This window comes from Nothoprocta perdicaria, unplaced genomic scaffold, assembly GCF_003342845.1.
Source record: "Nothoprocta perdicaria isolate Ctin4 unplaced genomic scaffold, notPer1 scaffold_247, whole genome shotgun sequence".
NCBI lineage: Eukaryota > Metazoa > Chordata > Aves > Tinamiformes > Tinamidae > Nothoprocta > Nothoprocta perdicaria.
This window is the reverse complement of record NW_020455474.1, coordinates 895,171-919,022: the sequence shown is the minus strand read 5'-3', so window position 1 is coordinate 919,022 and position 23,852 is coordinate 895,171. Positions and strand designations below refer to the sequence as shown.

Here is a 23,852-nt window from a genome sequence, read left to right as displayed (position 1 = left end):
ATCGCGGGCTGCGGGGTCGGGTCGCGGCAGCGGGGCGGGTGCCGGCTCCCGCGGCGCGGCTGTGCGGGGCCCGCGCGGTGCGGCCGGGCCCGCCCGCCGCCTCCCTCGGTGCCTCCTCACGCTCTCGCCTCCCCGCAGCTCCCGGACCGACCTCGTCTCGACTCTTCTGCAGGAGGAACCGCTGCGCTTGGGCGCCRGCCCCACCCGACCTCGCGCAATATGAAAACGGTACCGCGCGGGGCGGCGGGCGCGCTGCCGTCGGGCACCCTGCGCGCCTGCTTACACTGGGCTAAGCGGGGCTATAAAATCACACGGGTTGCACTTAGATATTTATATTCTTGGCTAAGTGGGGTTTCAGGCCCAACAAGGTGCTTTGTGTACGTAAGACCACCGCACGGTTTCACCAGCCCGCTTCTTCCCCCTTTGTGTTTTATGCGATGTCTGAGAAATGGTATCAGCGTTTTGGTGCTGGATATTGGCATGAGAGCTCCAGCTCAATGTCCCCTTTGTGAAGAAGTTGTGCTTTTGAAAGYGTGGGGTGCTCTTGGTGTAAGGGTATTATTATTCTTTTCAATTTATATTAAACTMTAGGTATAGATATATACTTATAGTATAGGTGTATATATACTTTTTGTATATATACCTATACATATATTCTTTATATATATAAATATATGTATATATCCTACTCTTCGTAGCATATATACAAAGCTCTTTGTATATTCTAGTGGGTTTTTTTTTCCTCTTGTCTCTTGGATTAAGAGTAGTACTGGATGATCCCCTTGTGTCTCTGATCTAAGTTTGTTTCCTAGGCTCCTGCTTGTTGTTTTGGGGTGGTTTGTAACTGTGGTGCCAGGCACCTCTAATCTCCCGCTTGTTGTTTAGGTTGTCTGCAGCAAGTAGACAAGGTAACTAGTGTGTCTGGTCTAGCTSTTCTTGTTCTTGATTCCTGTAGCTTAGTGTCTCTTTACATTTATCTAAAATACTCATCTAAGTGCATTTCACCACTTAAAGGGTGAACAATTTACCAGTATTCATGACTATGGYAGAATCTTAAGTATTTTTATTTTTTGGCCAAGAAGTCTCAAAATTCTTCTGAAAAAAAATGAATAAGTAGGTAGTTTTTATTTCCTGTTTGTATGAGGACTTTCTAATGTAACGTTTRAGTAGTAAAATATGCAAATATAAATATATTTTTAAGAATGTCTTACAGTACACTTCTGTAAATTCTTCCTTTGGAAAACTTATTTTTCTTCTGTGAAAATGGGTGCTCGCTGCATTTTACTCATCTTGATTGTTCATAATGACTAAAAATGTAGGAATAGAATAACCATGCACTGAATTTGAACCCTCTCCCTTTATTTGTTGTCAGAAGTSTAATCTCACCTCCGCTGTTGCCCTTAGAATTTCAATTAAAGAAATTCTGGACTGTCAATTCACTTCTCTGCACTTTTCCCAAATGAGAAATGTATATTAAGAATATTAAGGGTCCGGAAAGCATTTTGAGAGGTTTTGGAGATTACATTGATGCATTTATAATGCACAGTTCCTTCATTTAGAGCATTTGCAAGATCTGCACTGTRTTTTTAGGTGGCACTTGCTTCTTGTAGCCTCACCTCTCCTTTGAATTCTTATATGTGCAGCTAGTTCTATTAAGTGTGACTGCTGCAATTATCTCGAGTCACTAATCTGTTACTGATCTGCTGCTGTGGGTGTGCTTTCTTTTTTCTCCTGTCCTCTGTCTTTGCATGTCTGGTCTGTTTCAACCCYTCACAAAATCTGGTTCTCCTTTCTATCTGTCAGCGTTTACACTCTAAGAAAATATGTTAAAACTGTTTTGTTGGGGCTATTTTGCCGCACTCAGGGAAGCTGAAGTAGTAGGGGGAAGCTTCAGAGAAGACAAAGTAATTTAGGAGTGGAAACTGCAATTTTTGGAAGTTTATGAAAATCCTACTAATCACAAATGCTTCTTGTAGGTTATTTCAAATCATGCTTCGTTCTGCCAGCATTTTTAAAAGTAACTTCATTCTTAGTAACCCACGATGACATACTCTCTATACATAGCATATCTATATTTTTTAATGTAACGTGTTGAGGAAAGAACGCATTTTTAAGTAATGGCATTGTAGATCCGAACTTAAGTACAGTAATTATTGTCAGATTCTTGTACTAGTTATTTTATGCATTATTTGATAATTAACTTCACAGCATCAGGAGGCATTCTTTGAGAATGCAGTGATAAGTATCTGCAATTCCAATCAATTTGTTGGAAATCTGAGTGTCCGCTTTCTGTGGAAAAGCCAGCAAACTTTTCATGCTTCCTTTAAGTTACCTTTTAAAATACATGAGTGATTGGATGATCTTGTTGAGCTGATGTTCTTGGTAGCCCTAGAATTATACCATGCTTTATCRTCATTTCTTCAGATGACGGGATCAAACGAGTTCAAACTAAACCAAACTCCTGATGATGGGATTTCCTCGGTAAAATTTAGTCCAAATACGTCTCAGTTTCTGCTTGTTTCTTCCTGGGACACAACTGTCCGACTCTATGATGTTCCTGCCAACACCCTGAGACTCAAGTATCAGCATTCAGGAGCTGTCCTTGACTGTGCTTTTTATGTAAGTGCATTCTGTTGTTTAGATTTGTAGTGTCTAAGGTATATGAGAAATTGTTTATTKCATCAAATTAATTGGAGAGTTCCCGTCAGGGTGTTGTGTGTGTGTGTGTGTCTTTTTTATTATCATTTTATTTTTTTAGCTTCTGCTAATTACTGATTTTTTAATGAAATCCTTCTTTTTCTAAATCTACATTTATTGTGAATAGTGCAGGTGACAAAGATGATTGATTTAAAAAAAATAGAGAACAGAATAACCTATAAAAAAACAAAAAGAAAATCAGTTTTGATATAACTGCCTACAGGTGCGTTTTGATGTGTTTTTATCTGTGGTAAACAAAACAATTTTAATTTGCTTATGCTTTTTCAGTGGTATGTTAAATCATTTGCAAGTTCCTTGAAGAGCAGCACTTCTAGTGTGTTCCAACAAACCTTTCACAGGAAATTTCCCTGTAGTTGTGTTTTGTTTGTGTGGTTTTTCAGGAAACAGTGACTCATTGTTCCAGATGAACCATTTGCCAAGTACTTTTTCTGTTTTCAAAACACTGGATTTGAAAAGTTTCAAGCATTTTTTTTTTGTCATGTTCTTGTGAGTTGGTGTGTTACTGTATGTTGTAAGGATCAATTCAAGTTTTTAATTTTACTTTTTTGTTGTTTGTTGACTAAAAACTGATTTTGTGCAATCAGTCTTCATATTTTGTTTAACATAACGAATCTTTTTGCTTCTAAATTATCTTTAGAAGGAATACACTGTARTTGGAAGTAACCATTTAAGAAACAACAAACGTGTATTTTGCTATTACAGAAATGAAAGTGATTTGATGCAGCTTCTAAATTCATTGTTTTTTAATTTTCCTTTCACACTAAAAAAATGTATAGCTTAAGYGCTTCACTTGAACGTTTTAAAGGAGCTATCATCTGCTTCTTCTATCTGCCTTCTTAACTGWTATACCTTAATTTTCATCTTTCTTAAATTATTGAGAGGGGGAAAAAGTTTTTATTATGTGTCGAGGAGATGACGTGTGTGTCAGCCAAGGATACTAAATGCATGCTCTAAGGTGAATATTTCTACTTTGTAGGATCCCACACATGCTTGGAGTGGAGGATTAGATCAACAATTGAAAATGCATGATCTAAACACGGACCAAGGTAAGCAGATTGATTTCTGTAATTTGACTAAACAGGTGGGCTAAATGTAACATTTATATACTTAAGCAGAATTAAGAGTGAAATGTGAGATAGTTCTCCAGATAGGGCATGCTTGCTTTTAAGAGTAGTTCAGGATTAATCGATAAACTTCGTATATATTAACTATTGGTACAAGTGTTTCTTGTTTAGTCAGAAACATTATGAGAAAAGTCATGCTTGCTTTTGTGCATTGCGTAACARTAGTTTAAATATTAGATGTTATTCTGGCTCTGGAAAATATCTGGCATGATGAGGGAGGATCCAGGTAAATATTAGCCTTGGTAAAGGTATGTACRGTTCCTGAAGCTTTTCCTTGGAAGGTAAAATCTAGTGGCATTGATGTATGCACTGCATGATTCTCCCTCTGRTATGAAAATTAGGATTGTGCTCTACGTGTATTAGAAGGAAGGTGACTATTTACACTTTTGTGCATATGAAGCTTATCATTATTTGGCTTATGGTACACAGTGCCATGCTTTTATTCATAGACTACCTACTGTTCTTATTGCTTCTAATAACTAATGCTCGCTTCTCCTTTTAAGTTAAAAAATATAAACTTTGTCTTCTTTGTGAAGCTGATCTTCATGCTTTGCAAACATTTATKGTAACAATGTGTCTATGGGGTGGCCTTGTTCGTAGAAATGAGTGCTAGGATRCATAGAGATAAACTTGAAAATACTGAGAAAAGCTATGCTAAAGGTGAGATGKCTATTTTTGCACTATGTGCTGTGTATTATGTTTAAATCAATGGAATCTGTACTTTAAGCTGTCACTATTAATGCTCAGCACTGCTCTCCASCCCTCTCATGACTAAGGTAGAGATGTCTAGGGCACTGAACAGGCAGGMTTCCTCTTGGTGCAGTAGTGCTAAAAACTGTGCAACAGTTTATTTAGCAGAAGAGCTTCATCTGTCATGTCAGACTTAGGGGGTTTATTTACACAGTGGTGAATGTTCACTATTTATTTTGCATAGATATATTATTTACTTCAAGATGACAGTTGAAGGGCATGAATATTATTTGCTTGTCTCATTGATGTTTTAGTGTTCCTCTGCATGACTGGATCTTTAAAAACCATATGTACCTTTACTTAGCAGGAAAGCTACTGCCCCTATGTGCTGTGAAAGGGTTTGTCAGTTTTCTAGAAAGTGTGATAAATAGTTTTTGTAGGACTTTGAGTTGGATTTCTGATGATCTTCCATGTATGTATCATGGCAGGAATTAGCTAAACTCTCCTAAATCCTAGCATGTTATTCTCTGAGGTTTGTAATTTGACAATATTTGGAATAGTTTTTCATGATTATGGCAAAAGGTAGGTCCTTAGCATATAGTTTTATATTTTCTGGTTTCATAGCCTTAGGTTATGTTTGTCTGTAAAAAAACACTGCTAGAATTAAACCCAGACTCTTCCAGTGTCTTATCACTGCAGCTTAAGGAGCTACTTTGTCTAACTTTGGTGGGGAGTGGAGAGGAAGGTAATATTGACCTAAGGCATTTATAGCGTGCCAAAATTGGCTGATAGACAGAGCTTGATACACTTGTATGCAATTGTAAAATTATTTGACCTTTAAAACTATAGTTTGTTAACAGAGGAGTTACTAAAAGTGCTTATGTTAACCACAGTTTTTCTTTTGTCCTGCTATTAATGTGTGCAAGCTTAAATTTCATTCAGCTTCCTATATTAAATGTCTGTTTCACAAATGGTGATATCAAGTGGATATTTAACACTTTATACTTCTGTAGGTTTTTGTGACAGCCTAGAATTGTTAATATCCTCTGATAATCTCATGAGACAAGTCCAAATTTAATGTTTGATCTTAGAAAACTAAGCTTTGAGGATGGAACAGTCTTTAAAGAGAATCCTAATAGATTAATGGGAATGTTAGAAGACAGTGTGTTATTGAAGTAACGTGTGCTTTTTTTAATCCCCTCTACAATGTATTTTTGTTTGTGAAGCCAATAAAGACTATATTTTTCTCCTAAAGAAAGCCTTGTTGGTGCCCATGATGCTCCTATCAGATGTGTTGAGTATTGCCCAGAAGTGAATGTGATGGTGACTGGAAGCTGGGATCAGACAGTTAAACTGTGGGATCCCAGGACTCCTTGTAATGCAGGGACTTTCTCTCAGCCTGAAAAGGTAAGTTCTAAATACTCCAACCTGGGCAATATGTTAGATAATACATGCAGAGACTGGGTAAACATCACRTATAGTGTACTGTCTTAAATGATGGAACTTGAATATGGAAAGTTACTTTTGGTATTTTTAAGGCTGTGAGAATAATTGCTGTAAACTGAAATGTTGAAAATATTCAGTTAATGGAGCAAGATTTCAGGTTAGGGTTGTGAGTTTTTATCATGARGAGAGCTTAGCTTAATTGTTTGCATTTAATGTACCAAACCCTTTTGCTTTAAAATGCGTTTGGGGGTGGCATTGGRAATTGAGGCCGTTGTTAATTTCACAGACTTCCTAAGGCAGGGGTAGTACATACCACAATTTAATATTAACATTTATAAAGATCAGATTCTGACAGTCATAACTGATTATTTAGAAGTATGCATAGAGTTATAGTAGGAGGCCACTTATTCTTCCTAGAATAATATTTGTGTTTGTTTTACAAGCAATTTTGCTTAATCTTTTATTGCAAGTTACCTGTGGCTATACTAATGCTTAGTAAATTAAGGCATTATCCTAGTGTTCTTTGTAAATGATGGACCAAGAAGGAAAAAGGCTAAATATGGTGCCTTAAACTTTTTCTAAGGGTGATGTGGTGTGTCAGTCTTTACACTGCTTCACGTGATTTCACTGATAGAATTACTAGAAAATAGTTTTTATCATAGACTCTTAAGCATAGGCTGGATTGCTGGATGTTTTTGCATGCAAATGTTTTTTTGCCTATGCCCCTTTTATATTTCATTTAATTATGTTAAAAYATATTGTCAAACCATAGGTACGAGCCATCATTGTGTTCTGTATTGCATCTAAACAGCTATTACTTTTGTCACAACACAGCTGAATCTACTTCTGGCAAGACCTTTGTYCAGAACAAAGTAATTGCATTATTTCTAGTTTTGATTTATAGTTGTGTGTAGCATGTAAAGAACCGTGATAAATTGCTGACAGAATATCGTATAATGGACAGCCACAGTGAATCAAGCTGCTTATTGGTTCAGCAAGGTTCATTATGTCATTTTTTTTCTAATACTGCTTTTGATAAATGCTTATACCTACTCAACTGCGTGACAATGGTTTCATTTGATTTATGATTGTGCGGTGCAGAAAGAACACTTACTATACAGGTGTGACATCAGTTTGTAAAGAAGATTTAGGATATTTAATGTTCTTTATGCCTTTGTTTCCCTACCTGCATAAAAATTGTAATATGTTYGTTAATATTTTTGGATCAATTTTTACAGCAATTGGAAAGGGAAATTTTAAAAGCTGTCCTGTTAATGTGTTGAATTACTCTTGGCTCAGGGTTCTCATCCACTTTTATATCTAAATGGGATTTGGCTTTTGGGGTCATCAGAAATTTTAGGTGACTTACKTGAACTTTTGTGTTTCAGTTTTGAGAGAAACATGTTTTGCTCAAAGCAAGAATGTATGCCTAGTAATTGTGTATTAGTKAAAGGAAGCTTTATCTTTATAGTTTTGTGTACAAATACATATATATTTATATACATGTGCACATATACCTCCCTGTCATAGATAAATGATTTCTATCATAAAGCTAAGGTATTTTTTTGAGAACATAATATCTATAGAAATATTCATGGCAAATCGTCAGAAAAGCTATTTTGTTTAATGTTTCATTGTATTCTTATCAGAAACAAGCAGCTGCTTTGGGCTTTATCTCAAAGAACTAGAAAGTGAAATCGGGTTCTTCAGTTACATTGTACAAGCAGATGTCAATAGTAAATTGAGTCCTGGTAGAATAGCAGACCTCCTACAATTACCATTCAAATTCTAAGGTATTTACAGCATCTGCTAGGTATATATTAACTTCATTAGATCACTTCCATAGAAACTTCTTTTTGTAACTCATTTTAATGGCTCGGTGACAGCACAACTATTAGGAAGCTGCATTCCATCTTACTTGTGTATCAACAATTTGAAATTCAGTTAATAGTACAGAGGTTTTGATCAAACTTGATTAATTTTGACATTCTCGGATTGCTGCATCTCAAATAATAGGAATTGAATGATTTATGTGCTTAATAATTTCACAAGAAATTGGAGAAATGAAAGTTGGAAACTGAAACACTTTTGATTTGAACTTCTGGACTTTATTTCTAATGGAAGTCAAGCATATTGCTTCAGTCAGTTTTATGGAAGCATGCATTGAATTAAGTTTTAATTGTTTCCTGACAATTTTCCTTTAACTTGAAGCTCAAGTTGAGCTAAAGTGTTCAGTTAAAAAAAAAAAAAAAAAAAAGACTGTAGGCCTGAAGAGTGTTATCATGACTTAATCGTGCAGATTGCAGGTTATGCACGTCAAGTAAAGATTATTTCTAATTTGTGTAGCAGCCATTTTTCCCCAATTACTTTGCTGATTTTTCTCTTAGCTTGAAATCACCTATTTAATGCTTAAAATAATTAGGGGAAAACTTGAATAATGTTGATTTCACTTTTGAATTATACATAAGCATTATACATAAGCAATAATGCTATTGTACACATACAGAATTTAGAATGGTACTGCCAGGCAAGCAAGAAATCCTGTGTTTGGTCTGATATCTAAATATCCCTGTGATCTGAGACTAATAAACCATTGAACAAATGTGCTTTTTAATTTTAAAAAGTGCATGTTCACTTTTTTGGTAACTCAGTTTTTTTTGTTGGATGATATACCACTTTAAGCTTTATTAAAGGCATCTCCTAGCATGCAGATTTAAGGGTGATCTCTTGACATGCTAAATTTGTGTTTACGCAGTACCTGGCTGCATACTATTGCAGTTAAACCCAAATTTGGGTGACAGACTAAAGTGAAACGGAAATGAATCTCTAGGTGTGGATTGAATTGTACTTTTTTTTTACTTCATATTGCTGATGCTTTGTGTACAGTGAACCCTGCATATTCAGGCTAATAAGGGTGGAATGTGGTAATCTTCCTCTAACAGGTGTACACGCTGTCCGTGTCTGGAGACAGACTGATCGTGGGGACTGCAGGTCGGAGAGTGCTGGTGTGGGATCTGCGGAACATGGGATATGTTCAGCAGCGCAGAGAATCCAGCCTCAAGTATCAGACCCGCTGCATCAGAGCATTTCCAAATAAACAGGTATGGAAACCATGGCAGTAATTGTATTTCTGTGGATTTTTTTGGTAAGCTTTCTGCCTGTTTTCTCTCATTTAAAAAATAATTTTGATCTTGGTGGTGTCATCATCAAACTCTTAAAATAAAAAAGGACGCTCCTTGTTCCGGATTCTCTTTGAAGAAAAGTGTAGCTTACAAATGTTTGCCACCCTTACTCATCAACATGTTTTCTTCATGTACTTTTTCTCAGATTCCTTTTTTCCCTCCTTGATAACACCATTTTAAACTAGCTGTTTTGTGCACCRCATTACTGATGTGTAATCTTCAAAAAAAAAATGCCAAGAAAAGTTGAAATGGAAAAGGGAAAGGCAGACTAGGAAGTTGTTCTGTAGCTTTTATGTATTGTAGCCCTGGATTTTTCAATAGGGATAGGATAAAAAATAAAGTGATTGTGGCTTTTATTTTCCTTCCTTTTTATTTTCTTTCTTCAAATCTGACTGTCATGTACTCGAGACCTGATGACCCATTATCTAGAGGGAATTGTACAATTTAAGTGATCACACAGCTATTCCACGTAGGTTAACATAGTTTATCTGCAGTTTCTAGGCCTTTTTGAAGTAAAACAAGATCAGCTTACTCTGACATAAGCAAGAACCAATGTGGAAGAGTTTTCCAGTGTAAGCACTGAAATTACAGGCATTGGGAGACCTGGTTATTTGTTCTGGAGCTGGCATGATTGTGGCTTTTTTTGAGATGTAGTATTGCAAACTGATSTTCCAGATTGTAGTTTAGTGTGGATTCTTAAGAACCTCGATAGAGGTAGATATTTATTCCTCTTCCTGAGCAGATCTGTTAGAGGTTGAATTCAGAAATTCTAACACAAGGATCTTTGGTCGCAGTAAGTCAGGGCGATACCTAACTAGATAAGTAGGCACCCCTTTATAATCAMGTTTTGCTGAAAGTACTGTTCTAGGCTTGAGCATTTAGGTGAAAACAGAATGCTCTGAACTAATTGTAATGCAATTCTGAAACTAAAGTYTGATGAGTATCCCTAATACTTGAGATACTTGAGGCCCTATGGGATAGATGGGCAAATACAGAGGAGTATTAACTTTTTTCCCCCTCCTAAATCAACCTGTGTTTGGACCTGCAGTGGTAAACAGAAAGCCTCACTGTAAGCTTTAACTCGTGCAGTGAGGATTTTCCAGAAAGCTTTTGCTACGTTAGTTTTGTATTAGAAACAGTTTTTATTGATGATGGCATGGCTCTGTGGTAACAAATAATTTCCAGTTGTACATACCAAAGTTGTTTATATTTTATTTATTTGAATTTAGATCAATAAGAAATTGTGTGTTTAAAAGTTGCCATTTTCTCCTATTGTAAACTTCTAAAATGCGTATCTTCAATTTTCTTTGGTAGGGTTATGTTTTAAGTTCTATTGAAGGTCGTGTTGCAGTGGAATATTTGGATCCAAGTCCTGAAATACAGAAGAAGAAATATGCATTCAAATGTCACCGTTTGAAGGAGAATAACATTGAACATATTTACCCAGTTAATGCCATTTCTTTCCACAATGTCCACAACACATTTGCTACAGGTAGAGTGGATGCTCAGTTGTTATTACTTATTGGTGTCAAAAAATGTTCTCAGTACATCAGCTCCCTTAAGTTTTCATTTAAACAGGTCACCTTTACTGGATGTGCCTTTATAGGCCTTTAAATCATACTCCTTGCTTTGAGCAGGGTTTTGAAGTAATTTCATGTACTGAGAATTAATTATTTTAACAGATTTTAGGAAATACTCATAGTGCTCTCAGCTGCGTTATTCAACTCTGTATAACTGTGCTTTGACTGGCAGTGTATTCCAGGTGGCTCTATATTTCTTGATTTACTGTGTTCACTCTTGAAGTTCTACCAGTTATAACTTGTTAACAGGYTGGCCGATTACTTTTTGCAGGAGGTTCTGACGGATTTGTAAATATTTGGGATCCCTTTAATAAGAAGCGGCTGTGCCAGTTCCACCGGTACCCCACGAGCATAGCGTCGCTCGCCTTCAGCAACGACGGCACCACCCTCGCCATCGCCTCCTCCTACATGTATGAGATGGATGACGTGGAGCATCCCGAAGACGGTATCTATATTCGCCAAGTGACAGATGCAGAAACAAAACCCAAGTGAGTGTGATCCACCTGTGCTGGAGCCTTTCTGAGCACRCAGGCCAGGATTTATTAATTTTCTTAAATTCATGAATAGCGTTATGGATGCCAGGAGATAGTGCAGCTTGACAGTAGGGTTGGATTTGATTTTATCTTGTTCGCCCAAGCTTTCAATATCCGTAGGTTGATAGACGTCTGTGGATAAAATTGTGCCTAGTTGTTTAGTGGAAGAAGAATGTCAAACTCTTATCCTTTCTGAATACATGCTGTTATATGAAGCTGTGGAGTTATTGCTAGATCATTGCTTCAAAAATTAAGTGAAGATTTTGAAAAATAATTTTTAGTTATTGTATGTGGATATCTAAAATTTAGGACTAATGAATTAAAGATCCCAGTATCTATCTAAAATTTAGGATTAATGAAATTAAAGAGTCCAGTGTCTTATATGCCCATGAATTGGGGTACTGATCCAGGAAGATATTTTTAAAACCAAGTAAAGGGCTTTCTCAGTCCTTGTGTTTTGGAGTTTACTACAGCCCTTAATAGGTTGTTCCGTTACTGCTATCAAACGGAGCTAACTGATTATTGGAGGGAAAAGATTTCTGTTAAGCTCTGACATGAATGTTTAGAGAAGGGAGGAGGAAAAAAAAGGCATTGCAGAATTGCGCTCTTCATTTTACTAGTGTGAGATTACAGTTTTAGGTTCTTGTGAATTGTCAGTGCTGATTCCCTTTTTTAGTACTCATGTCTTGTATTTTCCCATCACCTCCACTGTTCAGTAATTCCCTGGATATATAAGTAGACTCAAGAGCTCTGCTAGGTGGTTAAAACCTCAAGGCCTTTTCTCCTCTGAAGTGAAGTGATCTAGGTACTGCTTCAGAGCAGCTACTACCCCACTGTGCAGGTGAGGGAAGAATTTTTTAACCAAAAAAAAAAAAAAAGCCAACAGTCTCTCACCTGAAGAGGTTYGTTTTAAAATAGTTTTGCTACTGATGGGCAAAAATAAAAAAGTGACTTTAAATTTTTAATCCTGTGGCCTTGCTCGTTAAAGAAAGATGCAGAGATAATTTGTCACAGTTGTTTATCAGGTTCTGCTTCTTATACACGCTTGGGAAGTATTGAAAAAAGTGATAGAAAAATGCTTGTTGTTATTGGTCTTGTAATATTAAGAGCTGCTTTCAGTTATTTTTGTTCTTTGCTAGTTATAGTTGCTAATTCTGTAGATGCTTCATTCTGCCGTATGAGGAGGTTAATCTACAATTAAACAATATTTCCTCTCGGCCCTCCATTATTTTCTGAAACAGATGGTTCATCATTTCCTGGGCTGTTAAACACAGCAAGGTTAAGGTTAGACTCTTGGGAATCAGCTAGTTTTGAATCTTATTAGACTGTAGAAGGAAAACTAATAAGAATACTGCTTAATATAATTTTGTGACTGTAAACAATTATTTATTAGCAAACAATTGATCCCAGAAGGGCAAATTGTTTGAGTCAGTAATGAGCTGAGAAAAGACAGAGCATATCTGTGTATTTGGAAAATAATTGTAACGTAATTGCAATGCATTTAGACAGGCATCTTTTTGGACCTGTTTCTATCTTTAAATGAATTTCTGAAAACATTAACAAGGTTTACATGCATTTCTGACATTTATAAGTTGCTTGTGCCAACCTCAGGGCAGTAGTCTCTGATGACTAAAGATTTTACATATATTTGTAAGTTACAGTACTTTGAGTCATCTCTGTGTCCTGAAAATAGATTAGCTGAGACAAGACTAATAGTTCTAGTTGCTTCATAGCGATATCTTTGCATACTAATTTGAATTACCTTGTGTTCCTGCACGATGCATTCTTAAATGCATAGAGATGGTGCCACATTATGTAGAGAATAATTGGTAAGGTTGGGGTTTTAGTTGCTGAGTTTTATGTCGTATTTTGGTACAAACAGACACTGTCTYTCATTTCATGTCTTGCACTTATGGAATGTCAAATACTTTACCTGCATAGGAATATTCTACAGATTGCTTGCTGAAACGCATTTTATTTATTTCAGGTCTACTTAGACTTCTGCTGATCTCTTCTCTACAAAAGTTGCCCACGTCCTCCTAACAAGACCAAACTAAAACAGTAGAAGTGGCAAGAACAATCTTTGTGTTGATGTTATTTTCAACTAAGAAATATTTGTATGTTGCAGTATGTCATAATCTGTCATTACTTTTCTGCTTAGAACAGTAGTGAATCARTGTTTACTTTAACTGTTAGCTGTAGGTAAATAGTTCTTTCCTGTAGACAACTTTGCTTATACAACTCCATGACAACTTATGGCTTTTTATCCTATCCTAATTATGAAAATTTCCAATGTTCTCAGAATTGTTCAATAAATTTATATTCTAGGCTTTTGAAAACAAATTTTGTGTAGTAACCTTTACTCTTTGAGAACAAATATTGAACTTTAATTTGCAAGAATTCTTGAGTTCTAGGTACTTATTTATGARAAACTTCTTAACCTTCTGGGTAAGGTAAAATGATAATTCTTTCCCTACCTGAGGATGTCTGACTACTCAGGTAATGTTTTCAGTGGTGTGAGAGCCTGATGTTGTGTTAGGAATGCTGGTTTATCTTGATGACCTGATATTACTGATGGATCCTTGCTGGAGAAAAGCGAGGGCTCTGTAGCATATAGTGCTCTCTTGTTTGTCATCTACAACTGCATTTGTAGAGAAGTCCAACGTTAATCATGCATGTGAAGAACTGAGGGTAGRGGGAAGCAAGTGGAGACTTTAGGCTGTAGTAGGTTGGTTTCCTCAGGTCTGCAAGTTCAGCCCAAGAAGTTTGGATGACCTTGTCCTTTTCTGCCTTTATTTGTGATAGGAAGAGTGCAAATGCTCTTCTGCATTGTCACAACAGCAGTGCACTGTGCACTTTCTCCATGTATTTCTCTGGCCTTCCAACCGTTTGGTCAGAAGTGTAATCTGTAATCAGATCTGATCAGGAGTGTATATTGGTAAATCTCTCTCCAGGTAAAAAGAATATTTTCTTTGAATATTTCAGTCTGGKGTGTGGAGATCAAAGTAAATGCGATCTGATGAGTAACACCAGTAAAAGCTCTTTCATCCAACTTTTCAGGATGGACTTTTAGATCATTCTTTTCAAGGAGTTCTCTTCTTTAAGTGGTTTGTATTGAGTGTTCCYGAGAAGTGCTTCAGGGACTTTGTAGTGACCACTGAGGAGGGACAATCTTAATTCTTTCAAGCCTATTGAAAACAGTTTTTAAATAGCTTACAGAATATTAAAATGAATACAACAGTCAGCATTGCACTTAATCTCTATTTTTACAGACATGCACTATCCCTGCTTTTTAATACATGAAAAAAAGCTCTTTGCACTTTGGATAGATGAYTCGATTGCTGAAGATGCTGGACAAAGATTGTATTTCCAATGTTCACTTAGGACTTACAATACTTATTCTATGGAATGAGATTATACTCCATAATTCCATAGAATGAGTATATATGTGTTGAGGCAAACTTGGGAACCAGACGGCTTTGCTTATGATAGATGACTTAATTATGATAAGCAATATGGGATAAGAACTAGACAAGGCAGATCAGAAGTATGAGGGAAATTCTGAGCAATTTGGGTAACAAAGTAGACCCTCAGTGTCCACACACAGCAAATGATCCCACCTGTGTAATTGTTTGCTTGCTGGGTAAGCACTGGGAGAAGGAGCCTGTTCCAGTGATAGTTAATGCACTGAGGACTGGAGCTGCAGTGGGCACAGGTGATCACAGAAGTAGGATGAAACTGGTTGGGTGGTATAGCTGGTCTTTGAGGTGTTGGGATGCATTATGTAGGTTCTCGAAACAAACTAACATGCGTAGGAAATATAGTGAGTAAAAGCTGGCATAACTGAAATATTAGCTGGTCAGGGCAAGAGCGTTCATGTTTTAGGTAGGCCTATATSCAGTTGGAATGCAGGCAGTTCTTTTATGGGATTAATATTCCTTTCGTTAGCTTTCTCCCCAAAATACAGGTCAAGGCGAAGATTTGGAAGCCGGTCAGGAAACGAGCCTTTTCTGACAGGTATGACAAGCAGTTGTGCAGCATATACTGACTCTTAGTCAGAGGAATTGAGATCTAAAAAAGCTCCTTAAGTCACTGCTTTCTGCAGAATATTGAGGGCTTTGTAGAGAACAGGGAGTCACAGACGTCATTCTGGTAGAATCATCCATCACTAGTGACTGTTTGCAGGCAAAAATATCCCAGGCTGTCCCTCTCGGGAGCCCTGTAATGCTGTGGTATTAGAAGCCRAGTGGCATCTGTGCCCTGAATGCTGCAAGCACGTGCTGGTAAGTGGACTTTTCTGTTGGTGAGTACCTCAAGGTAATGGGTGTACAGTAGCTACGTGCAGGGCTCTAGCTCTGCCACGTTTCAGACATGCTTTTTTGTCCCGCTGCTACTGCAATTACAATAAATACACAGAAAAACTTGGTGGTGSAGGCATGTTTTCCTAGACGAAACCAGCCCCTGTCGTAAGCTCAAATATGTGAGCACAGCCCCAAGTGATGCCACTGAGCGACCCTTATGAAGTTGTGTAGTGACTGCTGCCTCTGTCTTGCTGAACTGTCACACTTCTGTAAGTGTCTACGAGACTTCACTGCCTTGAAAATGAAGGATTTGGGGGAGGAATTGTGAAGTCACTTCGTTAACAGGTGCAACAATTGAGTTACTGATTAAGATAGATGCCCCCAAATTAGCTGTTTCCACTATTGGGCACTTTTGAAAATGTTGTCCTAGATGACATGCCCGCCATCCAGTAATAGTGATCTGGAGCAGAACCTGTTTCTCCTGACCAGCAGGCATCTGTTCTGGTGATTACACCATTAGCTGCTTTTATGTTGTTTAGTATAATCATAACCACAGCGCTAGTAATTTTTTAGTCAATCTGCATCTGATAAAACTTTTAGTCTTTTAGCAGTGTGGCATTTRCTCTGAAACATGACTGGCTTTTTTGTTTAGTATTTAAGTGATACTTTCTAATATTTAGAATTTAGAACTGAAAAGTCAAATACTGCAAGGCTTAGCCAGTTATTCTTACAACTAATATGCTAAAGACAGTTACTATGAAATAAGTCTTATTTCATGAGTGCATGCTGCACTTGACTATAGATTTTGTATCTTTTGCCTTTGTATCTTTTCATTCTATRGGAAAAGGTAGCACATGAATGTAACATAAGGAATGTAATAGGTCCACAGAGTCTCCTGTGATTACCTGCGAAGTGGAAGGGAATAAACTGTTCTCCATGTCCACTGAGGCTGGGACGAGACATAATAAGCTTAAATTGCAGCAGAGATTAGTCTATGCATTAGGAGAAACTTTCAAAGTGTAAGGATGGTTAAGCACTGGGCGAGATTGCCCGGAGAAGCTGCAGAATCTCCATTTGGAATTTTTCCAGCACAAACAGCTGCTGGGAATGGTGTGGTTATAACCAATCCCATCTTAAGGCAAGAGAGAAACTGGATGACTTTAGGAAGTCCTTTTTGCCCTTATTTTCTGTGCTTTTACATGTGATGTATGATAACTTTCTCTAGAGCTAAAATATCTGCATAGGGGCAGACTTCTCTTTTTCAGTGTATTTCTTAGGTCCTTGTTAGGTTATTTCTTTCTTTTTATGATCCTATATCCAAAGATCTTGCAAGTGGATTGGGAAGTATATGCATTTTAAAAAAAATCACACTGCAAGGCATACTCATTTGATGCAACACAAACAAGGGGATTCCTGTTCTATTTTTTTTAACTTTGAAATTATTTAACACCTASCTGATGAGACTAGTTATAATAAGATAGTATAAACATATTTTATATGTAAGTTGCACATCTTGATCATGACCAATAATCCCTTAATTCTTTTTCTTAACTCTATATGCTTCTTGTTGAGGTTTTTTTCCTTCTTCGTGTGAAGGCTTTATGCAGTGGTGTGCATACAGTAAGTAGGTGAATGCTGCTTGCTAAGTGGAGAAATGTGCCCTCTCTTCGTCAAAGCACGTTAATTTCTGCTAATGAGGGCTTGGAGGGRGGAAACATTGTGTAAAAGAGTTGAATATTTGTAGGTAAACTTTTCAAATGAAACATCTGGCCTGTTATGAAGGGCGGGGGGGAAGGGTAGGAATTTACCTGGGGGAAATGTATCTATCCATTCCTGTTCTGAAATCTTGGTTTTTAAGATCATAGTGCTTTGTTTGAAAAACAAAAGCAGGGCTTATAGTTCTTGAATTTTCCCCTTGGTTATAATGGAGTCGCTATTCTTTCTCTGTCGTCTACAATCCTCAAATGCTTTTAATCAAATCCTTGGTATCTAAATTATTGAACATCTTTTGGGGATTACATTTTTTATTCCTAATTATACGCAAAAGATATATATCATGAAATATGCAGCATGTAATCGTGATTAAAGCTTACAGTCTCCGAAAAGATGGGCCTAACAGTTTGATACATCCAGAATTTAATTAGACAGATAATGGGATTAGAAGTGAAAATTTTGAGGTTTGGATGGGAAAGATTTTTTTTTTTTGGAGGTGGAGATCAATATGGAGACTGCAAATGTAATTCAAAGTCTTATTTTTTTATTGTTCTTCACTAGTTTCTCTTCTTCCTGTCTTCCTTATATTGATCTCAAGATTTTCTGTGCAAAAAMCGTATTTGTCTAAATAGTGAACAGATAAGCCATGGGGGACCAGAAGGAAAGAAGCCCAATTTCCTACATAGCTGGGTTTTGTGGTTATTCCTCCTTCAACATCTGAGCAACCGAGTTTAGATCCAAGCTGTTGCACAGTCTGGAGGAAGCTCTTCCTGGGTAGATTTCCCAGCCCTTCCTTACTGGGAACATGATTAAAGCTCCTCTCCTCTGCTGCCTGCTTTGTGACAGGCACAGGAATTGGGCATCTCGGAGAMTTCCTACCTCCATCAAACCAGGTTGTAATCGGTCATTCAGCTCCAAAGGTGTTAGGGGATGAGAGAAGGGGACAGGCCGACAGGCACAGATGGGTTCAGTGCATGAATCTCCCTTTCTTCAGAAGCCGGAATCAAAACAATGAAAGTTAAGACCCTCCAGGACCCTCCTTCAATTACTTTGTAAGGGCAATGCCTTTTACTGAGGTGTCCATTATATAAAATACCTCAATCGATACAAAAAAAGATAAAACCTGCTTTGACTGTTGCTTGCAMGTGTCGAAATCAAGGGTAAAAATCTGGCTTTTCTGTGGGCAATAGCTGAAATTGTGGAGCTTTGGCCAGAGCTGGGCTTCACGCAGGTAGGCTGCAGTTTGTAGTTCTGCGTGTGTGCCGTCAAGGTGTCTGTTACTGCCCTTGCTGTCTTGGTGACATTTAAATAGCAAACAAAATTTCAGGTGCATCCTAAACGTGACAGCACCTGGGAAGCCCACTCATGTCTCCAGTACCCCCTGCAGGAGGAACTACTGCTGCCTCATTTTGTGTCTCAGRACAGAAAATAACGACAAAACGTCAAATATGCCAAGATTTTGGGTTTCTGTCAACCAAGCTGCCCCTGCACAAGGATAAYGGATCCTGCTCATTTTATTACATGCCTTTTTGTATGAGCTATAAAGGCAGGGACTCCTGCTCTATGATAGAAAATCCAGTCTATGTAAGTATTCTAAAAATGTTATGTTTTGTCTGGAGAGCAGCAGAAATTCAGAGTTTTTTTGATATCTTTCTGGCTGCCCAGTGGTGTTTCCAGTTTTAAAACTTCTGGAGCTATAGTTTCTTTTTCTTATGTACTCTTCCTCTTGTTTCCACGCACGTTCTGCTAATATTTCTTTTTTTTTTTTCTGTTGAGGAACTGTTTACAGTAAAGAAAAAGCCACCTTTTCACTTATTTGCCTAGGACTTTTATGATGCATTTTTTTATATTTATGGAAGTAAAGTATGAAAATGTTAATACTGGAAATGTAGATGTGTTTCAGATGATGTGTTTTGTATCGCCCACTTTTTTATTTTACTGCACTGTATTTWTTCCYTCTCTTAGGACGAGATATGATATWTTTTTTTTCTGTTTTTTAACCTGAGAAGTTTTCAGTATGACTTTGCTATAACTGCATTCAAGCCTTTTATTCTTCGTGCTGGTGCTGGACTGGGGTTCAAATCCTGACCAAAACCTTTGGACCTTGATGGGTATCTCATAACAAATCTCTAAAAAAGCCTTGGAGACYGTTCTTACGCCTGGAGTTTTACAGCTAGTGAGGACAACTTTGCTTCACCTGGTGCAGGAAAAACCTCTGTGTCCAGGTGGTGGCAAATAATATTTTGTTTGTTTTCTTTTTGTTAGTGGGGCATCAGAGTCACATCTGCAGGCTAATAAGGTATTCCTAAAATAGGGATTACACTTGTGTGTGATGCATTAGCATGGCCACGATTAATTCCCCTGATAACTCCTCTTGTTAGGATTGCAGGGCATTGAATATAGGTCGGCAGGTATGCAGGGTTTTTTTTGTTTTGTTTTTAAGCTAGTCTCTAATGCAGCAGCCTTTTATCCCGCTATATAACATTTACCTTTAACCTGGAGTCTTTCACCGRTTATCTGTAATGTATAATTATAAATACATTGTAGTCTTGAGTAAGTACAATTAAAAAGGGTAATTCGTTTCCCTCCCTCTTTCCCATCCTCCCACCRAAGTCCTTAGGTTTAATTTTCATGATTATGTTAGATTATGAGTCATTTTAAATCATGGTATCCAGTAGAGACTACTCCTACTCTGCAGCTCTTTTCAACAGTTGTTTATGGTAGTTTCAGCCTCTTTCTGCCTCTCTGAGGCTCTTTATTTTTAAAGCAAGGCAGACAAGGCCTAAAATTATTCCATTAAAGAGGTGCAATTTTTGTAATGGGACTTAGAGTGCTCTGCAGAAGTGCAGGCAAGTTTCTTCAATATCCTGAGCATTATTCGCTCATTTAGTTAAATGATGTTTCTAATTCCCTGGTAATTACATGTAATGAGGCACTCTTTCTCTTCTTGATGAGACTTTAGCTTAATATGAGATGTCGTATTTTTTTCTTTCCTTTTCTCCCCCCTCACCCCCTCGCTTTTTTTTTTAAGGGATAATTACCCTTCCCAGGAAAAGCAGGGGGTTTGTTGTGCAGAATATATAGCAAATTATTTTATTTCCTGCCATCTTGACTGCCAGTAAATTATAAAATTAAGTTTCAGTGGAGCATTAGCACCATTTTGGAAAGGCTTGAGATTTTTTTTTTTCTTGTATTGATGTCCTTTGGGACTGTTGGGCTATTATTCATAGAATAGATGTTTTTCTGCCAATTCCTTGTATTAGATGGTATTGAAGCAGCAACAGAGGTTTAATTTTTTTTTCGGAATAATATCCTATGCAGGATGGTCTGGTTAGCTTCTTTTTATATCAGGTAATTATCTTTATAAAGTTTAAGTAACACTTCTTCCTCTCCTTATTGATGGCTAATTGCATTTATTTGTATGCATGTTATAATATTATTAAATGCCTTTTGTTTTTAATTCTGGATGGTTCTTACTTAAATTTCCTACATTTGAATAATAATATTGGAATGAAAGAAAAAATTGTAGGATAAAAGTTAGCAATAATGCAACATTTAACTCAAGCAAAAATAGCATAAGGGATAGTTTTAATTCTTACAAATCTCCATTTTTTGCCTGTGTCAGATATTTTTTCCTGCTATTCTGATAAGGTTCTTGTTTGCTGTGTTTCTCTAAACTTATGATATTCATAGCTTTTATACTATTTTTATATTGTCTAAGGACAATCCTTGACTTAAGAATTGAATTATCATTTTAAGAAGAACCCATGGAAAATCTAGGGTCAGATTTTCCTCATTTGGCTTTAGCTGTCCAAAAGTAAGGTAAGAAAGCAAGAAATTTGGGCTCCTACTATAGCTGCTGGAAAAGGACATTCAGAGGATGATTAATCCTGCCYTAGACCCTGCCTCTGGTTGGGATGAATTGGCCTCTGAAGGGTCCAAGACCCCTGAGCGGTCTCGCTGCCACTGGAGGTTGTCTGGACATGCAGAATATTGGGTGGCATGTGAATATGTGCATTTTTTGTGTAGCATACACATGATGTTTTTAATGTGCTGGCAAAAATAATGTTCCCTTTTCATGTAACAYGCAGGCCTCCATGGTGAACATCTGGCTGTGGAAATACAATATTTAACAAACGGAAGTAAAATGGCATTTGTTTGCAAAAGGAACTTTTTAGGGTTAGGCCTGTTGGTCACAATGGAGCTACTAATTAGATGGCTTGAGCTCCATGGCTTGAGGCTCAGTTTTTGATGCAGGACAGTGAGTAAAACCTGAGTTTTCCTTTGGGGTCTATCTCCTGCTCGACTTTGGGCTATTCACTTTACCACTTCTCCATCATTAATAATGATATTAATGATAGTGATCTCCTCTGTAAAGCTCTAAAAACTGCCCATGGTAGCTGTTATAGACAGGAAGAACAGCTACAGAAGGAAGTAAAATAAGGTCAAAAATATGGTTTTGCTAGGGAAAAGAAATCTTACTGTATAGTTGGGGTTCTTAGGAAGCTGGGTAGGATGCAGGAAAAGTGAAGGGTATATTTGTTGCCCTAATCTTGTGTAACAGCTTTCCTGTTCTCCCTGTCTTTGAAAGCAGTTTGTGCAGCCACCTGGGTAGACCTTCCCTGTCCATGAGATCCAGAGCAGGAGCACATAAATAAACAGCTTGGTAAGAGAAGGCTGTTTCATAAGCCTTGGAAGAGCCTGTGCCTATATGAAGAGGTATATATTTCATATATGTGAGTATATTAAAATTACACACTTTGAAGTCAACAAACTGTCTATGTCTGTTAAAATAAGTGTGTAAAAGGCTTTTGTAGTATCAGAATCCTTAGTGACTGAAGCAGCAAGTCTTGAAAACAGTGGGTTACTGTATCAAAAGTGCACCATCTCTAAGAAACCACAGTACAGCAAAGTTCTAACTCGAAAGGCACATCTTCATGATAAAAAACGAGATTTTGAGAGGCTAAAGTGCAATCAGCAGTAGAAAATAAATGTCATAAATAACTTTTTGATCACAAATACTGTGACCCCAATTCTATAGAATGGAGCTGGAAAAATATGACTGCATCTCAATCTTTATTTCATCTTTAGCAATTTGACATCAATCAAATGACTTTGGAGGCAACGGCATGAACGTTTATTTCCCAGCCCACAGGATTGCTGTCAAATTGCAATTTTCAAAATTGAAAGAGTTGTTAAGCTAGATTTTCTCCATTTTCTTCCTAGTTCTTTCCTTCAAACTTTCAAAAATGCGCCTCTCAATTTTGTAGTGTACTACTCTACAGTGTGAGGAGAAATTAAAGAACCTCATGGAAAAAATGCTCTACCATGCAGTGGTGAAATCTCCTTTTTTTCCTCTGTCTGCAACTCAGTGTATAAATCTAAGAAAAGACCTACCTCAATGAAAAAGAAATGAAAGAAATTTCAGTGTTAAGATTATGCCCTGAGAGGATCATAGGTAAAAGAATCGAGTTTGGCCTGTCCACATTATGTCATTTAAAATACTGATGTGATGTTACCTGCAGTTTGATGCGACTCAAATACTCCTGACCTGCTAAGAAAGGGGAACCTGCTAACTGATTATTATATTTTGAATGTCACAAGTTTAGTAAGACCTTTTCCTAAGCATTTTCAGGAAGGCAGAGAAGGCATTCATGAAATGTGCCTGCCTCATCTGTCTCGATGCGATACACATCTTTTTGGGGGGACTAGAATAAAGAAATTAAATGAGAAACATTTCAAAGTGCCGAATTAGATTTGAAGGATTTTGTCCATCTACTGCTGTTTTAGTAACAATGGAGTTTATCAACCCGGAGCCAAGGTCTGTGCTCCATTATCAAGAGACTGATACCAAACCAGAGACGGTGCCAATCCAGAAGATCTTGCATTCAAAACAGATGGCACTYGTGACAGGGATTGTTCTCATCCCTACTGTTTGGACTCAGAAGTTAAATCCTGAAAAGACTAGTGCCTTTTTCCATAAGATGTTTGAGCCTTAAGTGGAAATTATGAAGAATGCAACCRTTTTCACAGTTCCTTCAATTTAATTTAATTGGTGCTTTAGAGAAATTTAAGAGAAACTAAGTTKCTGAAAGCAAACTCAATAGACCTGAGTGTGTTATAAAAATGGCTCTAGTGGTGAGCGCCTGTCTAAGCTGTGGTGACCCATATTCAGTAGGGACACCTGCTAGAAGGTGCTCCAGCTTCCTCCTAGGGTCCTGCCATAGCTGTAGGGGTCCAGAGGTACCTTCAGGTGGCAGGTAGGATGTAGCACTCAGCACCACAGCTGCTTCTCTTCCATATTCAAGTAAAATTATCAGGCTCATTTTGTAGCCTGTTGCACCCTCCCTGCAAAGCTCCTGCCCTTCCAGCTGCCCCTAGGGCAGGAGTAATAGGCAGCCACTTTTTGCTGGAGTCTAGGTGATCTCCCAAGTGTGCCACCACGTCATTCCCATTAAATGTATTTTGAGGTGGCCAGGGTGCTTGGATTGGGACAGCTGCCTGGGAGCTCAGCAGCAGCCGGCCCGACTCCGACCTCATCCCTCCTGAGCCCTGAGTCTTTCTG

General features: G+C 37.6%; 1 protein-coding gene across 3 annotated transcripts; it reads left to right on the top strand.

The window, feature by feature from the left end:
* Nucleotides 1–138: 138 nt before the first annotated feature.
* Nucleotides 139–14,135, top strand: BUB3 (BUB3, mitotic checkpoint protein). Of its 3 annotated transcripts, none has more exons than XM_026039936.1 (8): nt 139–228; nt 2,425–2,619; nt 3,695–3,764; nt 5,788–5,939; nt 8,921–9,079; nt 10,475–10,652; nt 11,012–11,228; nt 13,261–14,135. In XM_026039936.1, exons 1-8 carry the CDS (start codon nt 220–222, stop codon nt 13,268–13,270), a joined length of 990 nt encoding a protein of 329 aa, XP_025895721.1. In that variant the 5' UTR covers nt 139–219; the 3' UTR covers nt 13,271–14,135. The 3 variants fall into 3 exon arrangements, with proteins under 3 accessions (XP_025895721.1, XP_025895722.1, XP_025895723.1); XM_026039938.1 differs by lacking the exon at nt 139–228 and adding an exon at nt 864–908; XM_026039937.1 differs by lacking the exon at nt 13,261–14,135 and having other exon boundaries at nt 11,012–11,232.
* The last annotated feature ends 9,717 nt before the right edge of the window (nt 14,136–23,852 follow it).